This window comes from Salmo salar, chromosome ssa11 (genome assembly GCF_905237065.1).
Source record: "Salmo salar chromosome ssa11, Ssal_v3.1, whole genome shotgun sequence".
In the NCBI taxonomy this organism is placed as follows: Eukaryota; Metazoa; Chordata; class Actinopteri; order Salmoniformes; family Salmonidae; genus Salmo; species Salmo salar.
Window position 1 is genome coordinate 13050319 of NC_059452.1, and position 13060 is coordinate 13063378.

At 43.0% G+C, this 13060-nt stretch overlaps 1 protein-coding gene across 14 annotated transcripts in view; it reads left to right on the top strand.

Moving 5' to 3' along the window:
• LOC106562015 (zinc finger protein 536-like) overlaps nucleotides 1-13060 on the top strand; it is a 183900-nt gene that overhangs the window by 111362 nt on the left and 59478 nt on the right. For 12 of the 14 annotated variants that reach the window (XM_045689040.1, XM_045689046.1, XM_045689038.1 and 9 more), the window contains one exon: nucleotides 7323-7490. The exons of 1 other annotated variant lie outside the window; for it this stretch is intronic. In XM_045689040.1, coding sequence (XP_045544996.1) covers nucleotides 7323-7490 — 168 coding nt within the window. The remainder of the gene's footprint in view (nucleotides 1-7322; nucleotides 7491-13060) is intronic. One more of the 14 variants, XM_045689047.1, reaches the window with a different exon arrangement.

The following is a 13060-nucleotide window of genomic DNA, read 5'->3' on the forward strand; positions in this document are numbered from 1 at the left end:
CTACAGTATACAATGACATTCTAGACTATTCTGTTCTTCCATCTTTGTGGCAACAGTTTGGGGAAGGCTCTTTCCTGTTTCAGCTTGACAATGCCCCCGTGCACAAAGCTAGGTCCATACAGAAATGGCCTCCACAGAGCCCTGACCTCAACCCCATCAAACACCTTTGGGATGAATTGGAATGCTGAATGCAAGCCAGGCCTAATTGCCCAACATCAGTGCCCGACCTCACTAATGCTCTTGTGGCTGAATGAAAGAAAGTCCTCGCAGCAATGTTCCAACATCTAGTGGAAAGCCTTCCCAGAAGAGTGGAGACTGTTACTGCAGCAAAGGGGGGACCAACTCCATATTAATACCCATGATTTTGGAATGAGATATTCGACTAGCATGTAGAGTGTGCATATATATATATATATATATATATATATATACTGTACCTGGTGGTAGAGAGCCTTGAATGTGGATCTGTAACTCCAGTTTATGATTGCCCATTGTGCTTGTTGTTGATTTGGTGTGTTGGAAAATGAATAGGAAATCAATGATAGCAGACAATGATTTTTTCGTCTTTAAAGGTACAGTGCATGCATGCAGCGTTGATACAGTGGACTGTAAAGACGTTATATGTTGTCTTCCTGAAACACGTGTTGTATTACCAAGTGGTTTTGTTTACCATGATTGCAGGATAGCAGTTCTCGTAGTACATGCTATGTTTCCTTTATACAGGGACATATGAGTTATCAGTTCATCGGTACTGGATATGCTCTCTTATCTCCTGGCCTCTCTTCCTCTCTCACCTTATCGTCCCCCCCCCCACTCCTCCTGTTCATCCTCCTCCTGTTCATCCTCCTCCAGTCTGGATCCATAGAAAGCAGGACCTACTCAGCCTTCACTAATGATAACTACTCACTTCCTGCCAAACAGTGTGCATGATGAATATTTACCCTGATTAATACCCTTCCCCCAACCCTCCTTCTGGCCTTTGTGTCCTAAAAGACGCCCACCTCAATAAGTCCCTTCAGCCCAGTCAAATGCCCCCGTCCTCCCTTGCTCCCCTCATGCAAACGGACAGACAGCGGCGTCCGGGTGGACGTCTCCGTCCCACTCCAACCCTCTGTCCTGTCATCGCTCCCTGGAGCTGTGATCATCCTGCAGAATGATAACGTTAGTGAGACCTCAATGCTTCTTTAGCTGTGTCTGGGTGTTTTTTCAATGCTCTTTGAAGCCTGAAACAGACTTGAGAAGAGAAAACAAAGATGGGCCCGTGCCAGGGAGAAACTTATGGCACCAAGCCTGTTCCCCTAGCTCGGCAGAGGCATAGCCTTTACAGAGGGAGAGATGCACCTTCTGTCACTGGTAGAGGAGGAGGCGCGGGGGGGGGTCCACTGTCGAATGCATCCTAAACAGTAGCTTAGCCATCCTCCTAAATGATACCATGATATGAAACATTTTTGATATAAAGAGGTTTAGTGTACAGTGTATGTCTGATAATGTATTCTATTGAATCTCTTGTGTGGGCCGGTCCTATAGTTTATTAATGAGATGAATGATTCCTTATGGAGCGCCACATGATTTGATGTGTTGTAGTTCAATAAGGCTGTACAGGTATGGTATTTGGCATCAGGGAGTTCTGACTCCAGCTTCATTCAGAGGAATAATCCATAAAATATGGAAATGAAACAGAAAATTGATTTAACATAATTTCCCCTACCTCTTCATCAATCAAAAAAAAAATAATTGGGAACAAATAAGCGAATAAATGTGTGCTACAATACAATTTAGAAATGTCTCCTCTGCCTTCAGCAGGCAGGAAAAGGACCATCTTTCCTCCTCTTTTTTCTAACACCAATTTTACTGAGACCAGTACTAATAAATATAAATGTTTGTGATTAGCATCTTTGCGGCACAGGTGCATGTTTGTTGCAAGGGGAGGCATGGCATGTTCATTCATTTTCAGCGATGATAAGTACAGTGCGCCATAAACACAGAGTCCAAAACCCAGCTCCCTGATAAATGAATGCACAGATTGTTAATGTACCATTGTATGGCTCAGCCTCGTGGAGCTTAAAAAAAAAAAGACTCCTGCCAAATCGGACCTAGCTGGAGGTGGGGCTTCCCTTTCAAGGTCCAGATTACACAGGATGGAGCTTTAAAATGACATTATTTTCCCTTTACACATAGGGCCCGGGATTATATAGACAACGCATCCCCCACTGGGATGCACTACCATGTGCTCTGTAATTCCATTTTTTTTCAGACTGGTATTTACTGTTGACGCGGGTGCTGGTACTAGTACACTGCTGGTCTGTGAGGAGTGACCAGACTGAGAACAGCATTTGGTGTTGAAATGTCTATTTTGGCCTTGTGTACCGTACCCTAGAATTAAGCTGTTAAAATAATTTTGTCAACAGTAGATTTAATCCGCGGTGTTTTCACAAATTGTTATTATCATAATCATGATTTCATCTCTGGTTTAATCTCTCTCGTCAATCTGTGTGGACTTTGCTGGCTCATATACAGTGTATGTATGCACATAAGCAACTCACTGCCAAGGCATAGCCTCATCATTAATATACTAATCAAATCACTGCTATTTATGTTATATCGACAATGGAAATAAAACTGAACCATTTCTGTTAATATATAAATGAAGGGTTCAATCATGGCGCTGCTTGGAGCAAGAAAACAAGTACCCGGCTGCCGACAAAGACAAAATCAGCCTAAAATAGTTGTTTTTCAGTAGCTGTGAAAATGTTTTATAAGGGACTGCTGAACACCTGCCTTAAAATGTAGTTTCAACATCTCCCGAATGCCATTTTGCTTAATTGACTTGGAAATGGCCCAAATGTATTGCTGATTTCGGTCTAATTAATATTAATAATAAATGCCATTATTAACATCAAAGAACATCTGGTGCCCCTGTTTACCCGCATGCCTTATATGTAACACATTTTGCGGCTGTTTCATCTCACAAACATCATGGGGTAAACACTTTCTGAATGTCTTATTCATTGTGTTTTATTTCATTTTGTTACACAGGGTCACTGACGGCACCCTCTGCCCAAGTGCTAGTGGGTTCATCTCGTGTGCATGTGGTCTTTCAGATGCTTGAGTGTTTTTCCTGGTCTGAAGCTGGTTGCTGTGATACCTTAGAGGGTTCTGGGTCCCTGGTGTACTCCCCCCCCCTACAAAAAAAAGTGCTTTCACTAGCATCTGCATAGTGGTCTGCATTAGGAGTTTTGTGCCCATAAATCACACACTAAATAACTTTAATCTAAAATTTCATTAAGTAGTCCTTGTCAGGTAGTAAAAGCAGGGATAATGCAGTGGTGTTTAATGATAATTGGTGTTTGGTTAATAAATTCTGCGAGTTCAGATTACTTTCTAGCAGTGGCTAGAATGCTAGCCTCAGCAGTGTAACTAAACCTCAAATTGATTAACTCGCATGAACCAGCCGTTCACAAAGATGGCACCCGTCCAAATAAAAAAAGAGAACAGAGCATCAGCCGGATGGTGTTGTGTTGCTCCGGCGTAAGGAAATCAACTCCCCCCGGGCGCATTTTTAAAAGCCTAATGCCTTTCAAATGATGTCATCACAGTTTACTTGCTCTCTCTTTTTTTTTTGAAATCCACACGTTTCCTTACCGTTTTTTTCTCGGCATGACAGTAGTTACATCGAGGGAGAGGCCACTGGCTTTGACAGAACACGTGATGCATTAGAATAATGGAGAGAGAGGGAGACATCTTGTGTTTTTATGACACAATTTGATCTTCTTCTTCTTTTTTTTTTTGTTTGTTGGTGAACGTGATATCACTGTAATCAAAACCACAGAACAATTTAGCCTGGAAGTGTGATTGAAAGAGCACCATTAAGGAAGAGGCCTTTTTCCCCTCAGTTATTTCTTTGTTGTTGCTTTCTCCATTAATGGGAACAGGGTGTGGTCCGTCTGGAGGGGCTGTCTCAGAGGACAGACACGCATACGCGCACACACGCACACGCACACACACACACAAACAGGTACGAGTGTTGTATGTGTCGGTGGGCTACTGTGGCATTTCCCCTTGGTTGGTTGAGGAGATTTGTATTGTGTCACTAGCAGAGCTGTAGTGTCAGAGCTGTAGTGTCAGAGCTGTAGTGCAGCAGACAGCAGCCAGAATGACTGATTCTCATCCTCCTCCCAGATGGCCTGTACAACTCTGCTCCAATCTGATCTCAGCCCTTTGTTCTGTTATGTTCCATTACATTTGGATGAGCCCAATAAAATCAGAGCTGGTCTCAAATCAGAAAGCCTGAATTATATATGCATGTGTGTGATATTATTCCACTGCAACAGAGCCGGGATGTGTCAGTTTGTATGGAACTGGAAAAGCAGTGCTTGGCGGAAAAAGAGGACAACGTGTTGATAACGCAGATTAGATTAGCTAAGGAAAATAACACGCTGCAAAATTGCAGTTTGCAGCGGGTAGTAAGATAAGTACAGTAGTATTAAGGATGTTTCATTCAATTGTGTCATTTTATTTATGAGCTAAACGTGCTTGTTAAATCAATAGTAATTGTAGAAATGACATTGATCACTAAGAAATGACAACAGTGAAAGCATCTGACCAGATCCATGTAAGGCTTTCCGCTCCCCTCTGGGTAATATTAACTTTAACTAAGCCAACTTAAAGCACTAAACATGTATAACACTAGCTGTGGCCTAGCAGTACACTAACAGTGTGTGCACTGTAGCCGTCTCTGAGAGACAGCATTGAGAGTTATGGCTGCAAGATTTAACAGGGTAATATATGAAGCCAATGGCTTGCCTATGACAATCATTTTATTGTTGTTTCTCTTGCAGATTTTTCCTTTGCATAAAAAGGAGCAAAGCAATGGAAAATCAATACATGGAGAATAGTTATAGGGGGCGAGTTATCGAGAATCTCTCTGTCCCAGACTCGCTCCTCTGGAAGACCACGTGTAAATGTACGAGGTGACCTTCAAATGTCATAAATGTGTTGCGCAATAAACTGTCAATATTTGTGGTTATACGGCGCAGGATGACTTTTACAGTAATTGGAACGGCCCTATTAAAAGCTTGGGATCAGTCAGCTGATTAAGGACAACCACGCTGGACGCCTATCGCCTGGGACTCTATCTCTATCTCTCTCTCTCTCTCGTCCATACACCACATGAACAGATACATTGAAGTTTTGGTGTGTGATAGTGTGTGTGCAGGTGTGCTTGAGTATTTGTTTGCGTGCGAGTATATAGCGATTGGAACATTCATTATTGAAGGACTGTTAAATGCTGGAGTGCATCCTCTTCCTGGAACATGATCACTATTAACCCTGCTACAGAGAGGGCCAGAGGATGAGGCTGGCCATAAGCTGTGTTTTTAGGGGTTTAATTCAATGTCCAGTTCAACTCCAATTCAACTTCATCTGGGGTGGACAGGTGGAGCTGTGTTCGCTACGTGAGAGGAGGAAACTTTGCCAAGAGGGGATATGTCAGGTGGTGTAAATGTGTTTGTGGAGAATTGAGTTGCAGTACAGTATGTGTACAGATGTAGGATCTCAAGGCTCGAACACATCGCGCCAAATGTGGATCTAGCGTTCGTCTGCCGATCGTCTGTGCGCTGTGCTTTAGGGACCGGCAGCTGTAGGTTCGACATGTAAAATCGGTGCCCAAATTGCGCTCTGAGGTGCTAAATACTCTCGGCCAGCAAACGCTATTGTTGTTTCCGAGCCCTTAATTTGAGCCAGATTCCTACAGCAGGAAAATAATCCTGCAGCAACAGGAAATGTGAACTATTATGTGGATTATAATTAATGCACATTTTTGTACCAGTTGATACATTTTTTCATAAGGGAAAAGTGAAAATGACAAACTTTAGAAGCCTTTTTAAACCTCAACATGCTACAAGTTTAAAAGTTGCAATAGGGTGATCAAATTAAGATCCTATATCTGTATATGGACTGCAGACATGTTGGGATTATTGATTAGAAAAGCCTTGTGTCTGGGCATTGGTTTGGTGAGGGTGGGTTTGGAAAGGTCACATGCAGATCAGAATTGGGTGTACAGTATGAACGGGGCTATGGTTATTACAGTTAAGGATATGTAAACTGTTCAATACTGTATGCCTGTTGTCTTGGGATGGGGGGGTCACATCCACATAATTACAATAGTACACTGTACTATAGGCAGTGTGGGTGTAGAGTCATGTGATCAGTGCCAGCAGTAGGAGGACCTGCTGACTTCAGCCTTTCTTTTCTTTAAACCTTATTTGACTCTTAAAGAGGAATAGATTAGGCTACTGGAAGAAATGCTTTTGATTGTGTGGCATGGTTGCCTAAGTGGGCTGCTCTATTCAGACGCTCACCCTCCCCACACGCATTCCATGTCATGTGCCGGACTAGAACCTCATGTGGGCTTTGGTGTGGGTCATGCACTGACTGGCTTGCAACATAAGCAACAGGGGAGGGGGGGTGGAGGCATGAACAGAATACTTTATCTTTCTGTGGACTGGTACTTCTTCCTGAGTAACCATGGTGGGACAGGGTATGTGGTTCAACAAGGTTATCATGTTGGTATTGGGCTCTGGAGATTCACTCCACCTCGTTGGTCATTCTGCTTGACTAGAGTGTAGCTTTCATAACACATCAGAGCTTACAAGGACTCCTTGAGAAACCGTCTATACAGTTAGCTGGTCGTGTAATGAGGTCATGACCCATGTCAACGTATGTGACAACGTCCTCACCTCGCGATTGTGCCGCCGTCAGCCCTTTTCAAATCTATTTCAGTTCCTCCTGAGATTCGGGTGATTATGTGGAGAGCGGTTGTTGGTCTCCACACATCTGTGCGGTATTAGTGGCAGTTCAAGCAGGGTGAGGTCACTCTTATCACCCTCTCATATCTCTGACAGAAGCGACGCTACCTGTCAAACTCGGGGCGCTAGCGAGACGCGTTAGCCCACTGCTGACAGAGCCGTTTCTTTTTCTGTATTGTTCATTTCAACACAATCCGCCATATGCTACCAGAAGATGATGATAGCGGGGATAAAACGTTACGACGGGAGTGGGAGAGTGTGGAGGGGGTCGGCCCGGTGTTTCTAAAGGAGTCTGAAAGCTTATGAACTGTCAGCGTTCTGTCAGCTTGAAACGGGTGGGGGGGGGATAGCGGCAAAACGTGAACCCATTCATGTGTTTTACTTTGTGTGGTGTTAGCAGATTTGGATGGAAAAGGAGGACAAAGCAAAGAAAAGTGTGTTTCCTGACATGGTGACGGTTTGAAGTGACTCACCACCGTGTGTGTCTGTCTGTGTGTGTCTCTCTTGTTGCTCCAGATGTCGGGGATGACCTGGGGAAGACGGCGGGGAGTGTTCAGCAGGCCCCATCCCAGCACAGGGACAGGAGCTTGGGCTCGGCCATCAAGGACTGCCCCTACTGTGGGAAGACCTTCCGCACCTCCCACCACCTCAAGGTCCACCTGAGGATACACACAGGTCAGTGGAGTGAGTTCCCCTTGGATATTACTGCCATCACCGTTATCCCTTCTGCCCCCGCTCTCTGCCTACAACTTGAGTCAACACCATTTCGGCCGTGTTCAATCCCGTTGGCGGGAAAAGTTATTCGAAGCACACAGCTGTTTCCTGGTAATGTGCTGCAATCAACGGGACAATGGCATTCAGTGGCTCGCTTTAGCTACTGTTCTAATCTTATCCGTATGTAAGTGTCAAAATATATCTCTACCTGGATAAGCTTCCGTGTTAGCTGCTGGGAGGTAGAGGTGGTCCCATTGAGAGTAATGAGGTGGACACTGTGTCGACAGACCAGAGCCAGAGCAGGCTGTTATACAGTACTCCACTACACTACCCTGCAAGGTAGACATGTCCCAGTAAATATCCGGGTCATTCTAAGGTCACCTTAGATCAAGGAAGGTCCACTCTGCTAATTGTCCCATCAGGCTAATCTAGCATGCTATGTACTATACGTTACAGCGTGTTTCTACACTATGTTTCTGCATTGAGTGTGTTTTTTTTTTTGCGTACCTTGTAGCTTTGGAGTACTGCTTGGAATGTAGCTTAGAGTACTGTACTGGACTGCCTGTGAAACTCCATGGCATAATGTTATGAGTCAGCCCATATCAGACACAAAAGAGCATGACCCTATAAATGAGTGTTTAGCATTTCTTCAGAGCCGTGCTCTAATTACTTGGCTGAGGGGAGAGCTTGAGTGTACAGTGACAGTCTACTACACCATGCTACAATACCTCTTCAGTCTGCATGGCTTTCTCTCTTTCTCAGATTAGGCCTGGGAATGACAAAGTACATCCAGTATACTCATGGAGATCTCTGAGTTTTTAGGACTACATTTCTTATCAGCCTCTGTTCTTGTTCTACACGTAACTGTGAATGCCCTCGGATAGAGCGCCTGATGTCCTGACCTCTGTATCTGAAGACACCATTTTACAGTATCCCCCCCAAAAAATGTAATCCTTAAGTGCCAGTAAAGGCACAGCGCAAGCTTTCACAACTTAAAATGGAAATCTCCTGCAGCTGAGGAAATCAATGCTTGCTTTTTTCCCCCTCTCTTTCTTTTCCGCCCATGCACTTAAAAAGAGAGAAGGGAGACCACCCAAACTGTGCCTCCCCCTTTAATAAGGACCACATACCTCTGGTCTGGAGGGGAATTAAGGAGCCAGCATAGCTCGTAGCTCAGCGTAGCGCAGGAGCACTTGTGCACTACCATAATTAGGATCTTTGTGTAAAATAGCACATCCAGGTCATCGAGACCAGAGCAGCCTCAACCCTGATTCTGCAGACCTCTGAATACCTCACCGCCAAGAGAGGAGGGGCGGGGTGGGACATGGAAATCTGTTACCTAACAGAGGGGGGGCTGAGTTATGCCTGTTTTGAGTGGTACAGTAAGGGTCCCCAAATGGGCCATATTTCAGCAGATAGGAAACAGAGGCCTCATCCCAGGCCCTCCGTTAAACTTACACAGTGCAGCAGGCCAGGCCCTGCGTAAGCACAACTCAACATGGTCACTTACGTGCACAGGAACCGTCTGATGTGTCTACAAGATGTTGCCCTTTAAATCACTCGTACATTATCAGATTGACTTCAGGTTGAAATGATGATGATTACATCAAGGTGATGACTTTTACATCCTGGGAAGATTCCTCCTTGATGGCAAAACAGTGGAACTCTGAGATGACATAATGCGCCCTTCATCGTAATTCAGTCTGAACAGCACAATGGCATTGCTTATCGAGAGGTGCTCGCAATGTGCAACACAATGTTAGATTAATGACTCGCTAACATTTTGTTGAAAGGAATGAAGTGAATTTAAATTTCTCTAAAAGTTAAAGAGCTAATGTTACAGTATTAATTTCCTCTTGAACAGTGAGTGGGAAAATATCCATTAGTAAAATTAACCACAGTTTCTAGGTAGCTAACATTGTGCAGAATACAGTGTGGGGCCACAGTTAATGAACACTGCAGTGGGTGATATTTCATTATACAAATTAATGCTCACATTTTAATGGGAAAGTCACATAATGAATCTAGGCTTCAGTGACAGCAATTAGAGACACAGATTGTCCCCTTCTGGACAAGGCAGTATTTAGCAGTAAGCAGCTGTGTGTAAAAAATAAAAAGGTCTTTGCTCTTGACAATGGCTACGCATAACTTTAGGGGAAATAACGAGTGGAGTTTCCACTCACCTTTAAAACGGGGACAGAGAAAGAGCCAGGCCTTGCCCATGTCACATAACCTTAACCTAACCAATCAGAATGAATCAATGGGGACCTGTGATCTTGCTCTCCATTTCTCCCCCTCTCTCTCCTTCTCTCCCTCTCTCCATGTCTTTCTCGCCCTCTCCATCTCTCTGCCTCCCTCCCTCTCTCCCCCCTGTCATTTCAATTTCTCGCTCATGAACAGGTTTAGTACCAACATTCCCTACCCTTTTCCAAACTAGTACCTCTTTGCATGTAACAACACTCCTGTATAGTAACACCTATGTTGATGTTTGTTGCTGACCAACAGCCTCGCTTATTAAATGCTATTTAACATTGACTAAAAGGTGAGGCGTTTGGATAGGTTCCTTTCCCGAAGGGTTTCCCAGTTCTGCCCAGATCAGATTTGAATAACAGCACTTCTCCCAGTGCAAATCGCCTTTCAACGTTAAGTAAAGCCATATGGAAATGTATCTTAAAGTATGTCATATCTATTAACCGTTGTAATTGCCCCTCTGTAGTGGCTCTGGGTGTTTATTCTGAGTGGTTACTATGGAGCTGTGACGAAGCATCCAAATCCAGATGAAATCTGTTGGAGTCGAGGAACTGCTTAAAGAAGTAGATGTCCCAGCGCTGGGAGGATGAATCCATTGATATATTTAAACGTTATATTAGTTCTCATGAAAATATACTCTTCTTATAGTACTGTGGCAGGAAATAGGCGTGAAATAGTTGCCCCATATTATATGAATTTGCTTTTCTATATTTTTCCTTGATTGGGATAATGTTTTCTTTATATATGAAAAAGAAATTTGGGGGGGAGAAACGTATATTTCTAAACAATGAACAATTATAATTCCTTTCTTTTGTGCCATGGAGATCTGTTGTGTTTCACAGAGGTTGTGCTGTTTGCACTGATATCAATTAAAAGTGGATTAACGGGTACATAATGACCTTTAGCAGTAAATTCTGTGTAATGTTGCAAGGCAGGATACAGTATATTCCCCAGATGTCACACATGCCCCTGACGTATGATTGAGCAGATGTCTTAGCGAGTCCAAATGGTCCACAAAGAACAGACACACACACACACACACACACACCGCGCCACACATTTACGGAATACATTTCCCAGTCATGTGTACATTGATTACTCTTCAAGGTTTGTTTAGATAGGTATCATATGTTCAGTTATATTCAGTGGTGTTGTGGAGGGTAAAAGCGTCTGCTAAATGCCTTATATTATATTATTATAATATTAAATGCAAGTGAACACAGTTTACCCACCGTTTGTGGAAAGATGCATTGAAAGTATAGGGAGCGTTACTTTATTCACCACGACCGGTGATCAGAGTTTACCCACCTATTTGTTTACTGTACCGTTACTGTACGTCACTGGTTATATTCAAATGTCTGAAGCCCAAGATTAAGCTTATGTCGTCTTATGTTTTTTAATATTTGGATGGTGGTGTTGATAACCATTTTCATTATTAACAGCCTTACAATTATATTTTTTTGCAAAAAAACTAATCACTCAAATTTCACTCTAATTTTGGGCCTAGAATATCATTTTGTCCAGTTAAAGGAATCGAGAATGATCATTTGCATCAGGGACGTTTCCTTATTAAATCAGCCCATCCCCTTGTTATCCTGCTTAGAGGATAAGCACTTATTGGGTTAAAAGCTCATCTCGCATGGTTTATTTTAAATATGCTTCAAAATCGCTCTTGTGTTAAAAGAAAAGAACATGGTAGTCTCTCTCTATCTCCCTTTCCCTCTCTAATTTTCTTTCTCTCTGTCCGGTATCAATATTGTATTGAGTTTGTATTTGTGGCCCTTTATTTGAGAACTGTGCAGTAGGTCTGCAGATCCTACAGTCTTTTTCTGGAATGGTGCCCTCCAAATAATGATAAATTACTTGAGCAGTATTCCATTTGCTAATTATATCCATGATTTACTACTGCGAGAATTAAATCATTCAATTCAGTCTTGCGTAACAATGCAACATTTTTTTCGGTTGGTTTCCATGTGTATAATCTAAACATGGTATAGCTATATATACACACACAATACTTGACAAGCATCCTTTAATTCGTGACTTTTTCCAACCCCCCTTGCTCTTCACACATTTACAGTTGAAGTCATAAGTTTACATACACTTAGTTTGGAGTCATTAAAACTTGTTTTTCAACCACTCCACAAATTTCTTGTTAACAAACTATAGTTTTGGCAAGTCGGTTAGGACATCTACTTTGCGCATGACACAAGTAATTTTTCCAACATTTGCTTACAGACAGATTATTTCACTTATAATTCACTGTATCACAACTCCAGTGTGTCAGAAGTTTACATACACTATGTTGACTGTGCCTTTAAACAGCTTGGGAAATTCCAGAAAATGATGTCATGGCTTTAGAAGCTTCTGAAAGGCTAATTGACATCATTTGAGTCAATTGGAGGTGTACCTGTGGATGTATTTCAAGGCCTACCTTCAAAATCAGTGCCTCTGCATGACATCATGGGAAAATCAAAAGAAATCAGCCAAGACCTCAGAAGAACAATTGTAGACCTCCACAAGTCTGGTGCATCCTTGAGAGCAATTTCCAAACTCCTGAAGGTACCACGTTCATCTGTACAAACAATAGTATGTAAGTATAAACACCATGGGACCACGCAGCCGTCATACCGCTTAGGAAGGAGATGTGTTCTGTCTCCTAGAGATAAACGTACCATGGTGTGAAAAGTGCAAATCAATCCCAGAACAACAGCAAAGGACCTTGTGAAGATGCTGGAGGAAACAGGTACAAAAGTATCTATCCACAGTAAAACGAGTCCTATATCGACATAACCTGAAAGGCCACTCAGCAAGGAAGAAGCCACTGCTCCAAAACTGCATAAAAAAGCCAGACTACGGTTTGCAACTGAACATGGGGACAAAGATCGTACTTTTTGTAGAAATGTCCTCTGGTCTGATGAAACAAAAATAGAACTGGTTGGCCATAATGACCATCGTTATGTTTGGAGGAAAAAGGGGGAGGCTTGCAAGCCGAAGAACACCATCCCAACCGTGAAGCACAAGGGTGGCAGCATCATGTTTTGTGGGTGCTTTGCTGCAGGAGAAACTGGTGCACTCACAAAAATGATGACATCACGAGGCAGGAAAATGATGTGGCTATATTGAAGAAACATCTCAAGACATCAGTCAGGAAGTTAAAGCTTGGTCGCAAATGGGTCTTCCAAATGGACAATGACCCCAAGCATACTTCCAAAGTTGTGGCAAAATGGCTTTAGGACAACAAAGTCAAGGTATTGGAGTGGCCATCACAAAGCCCTGACCTCAATCCT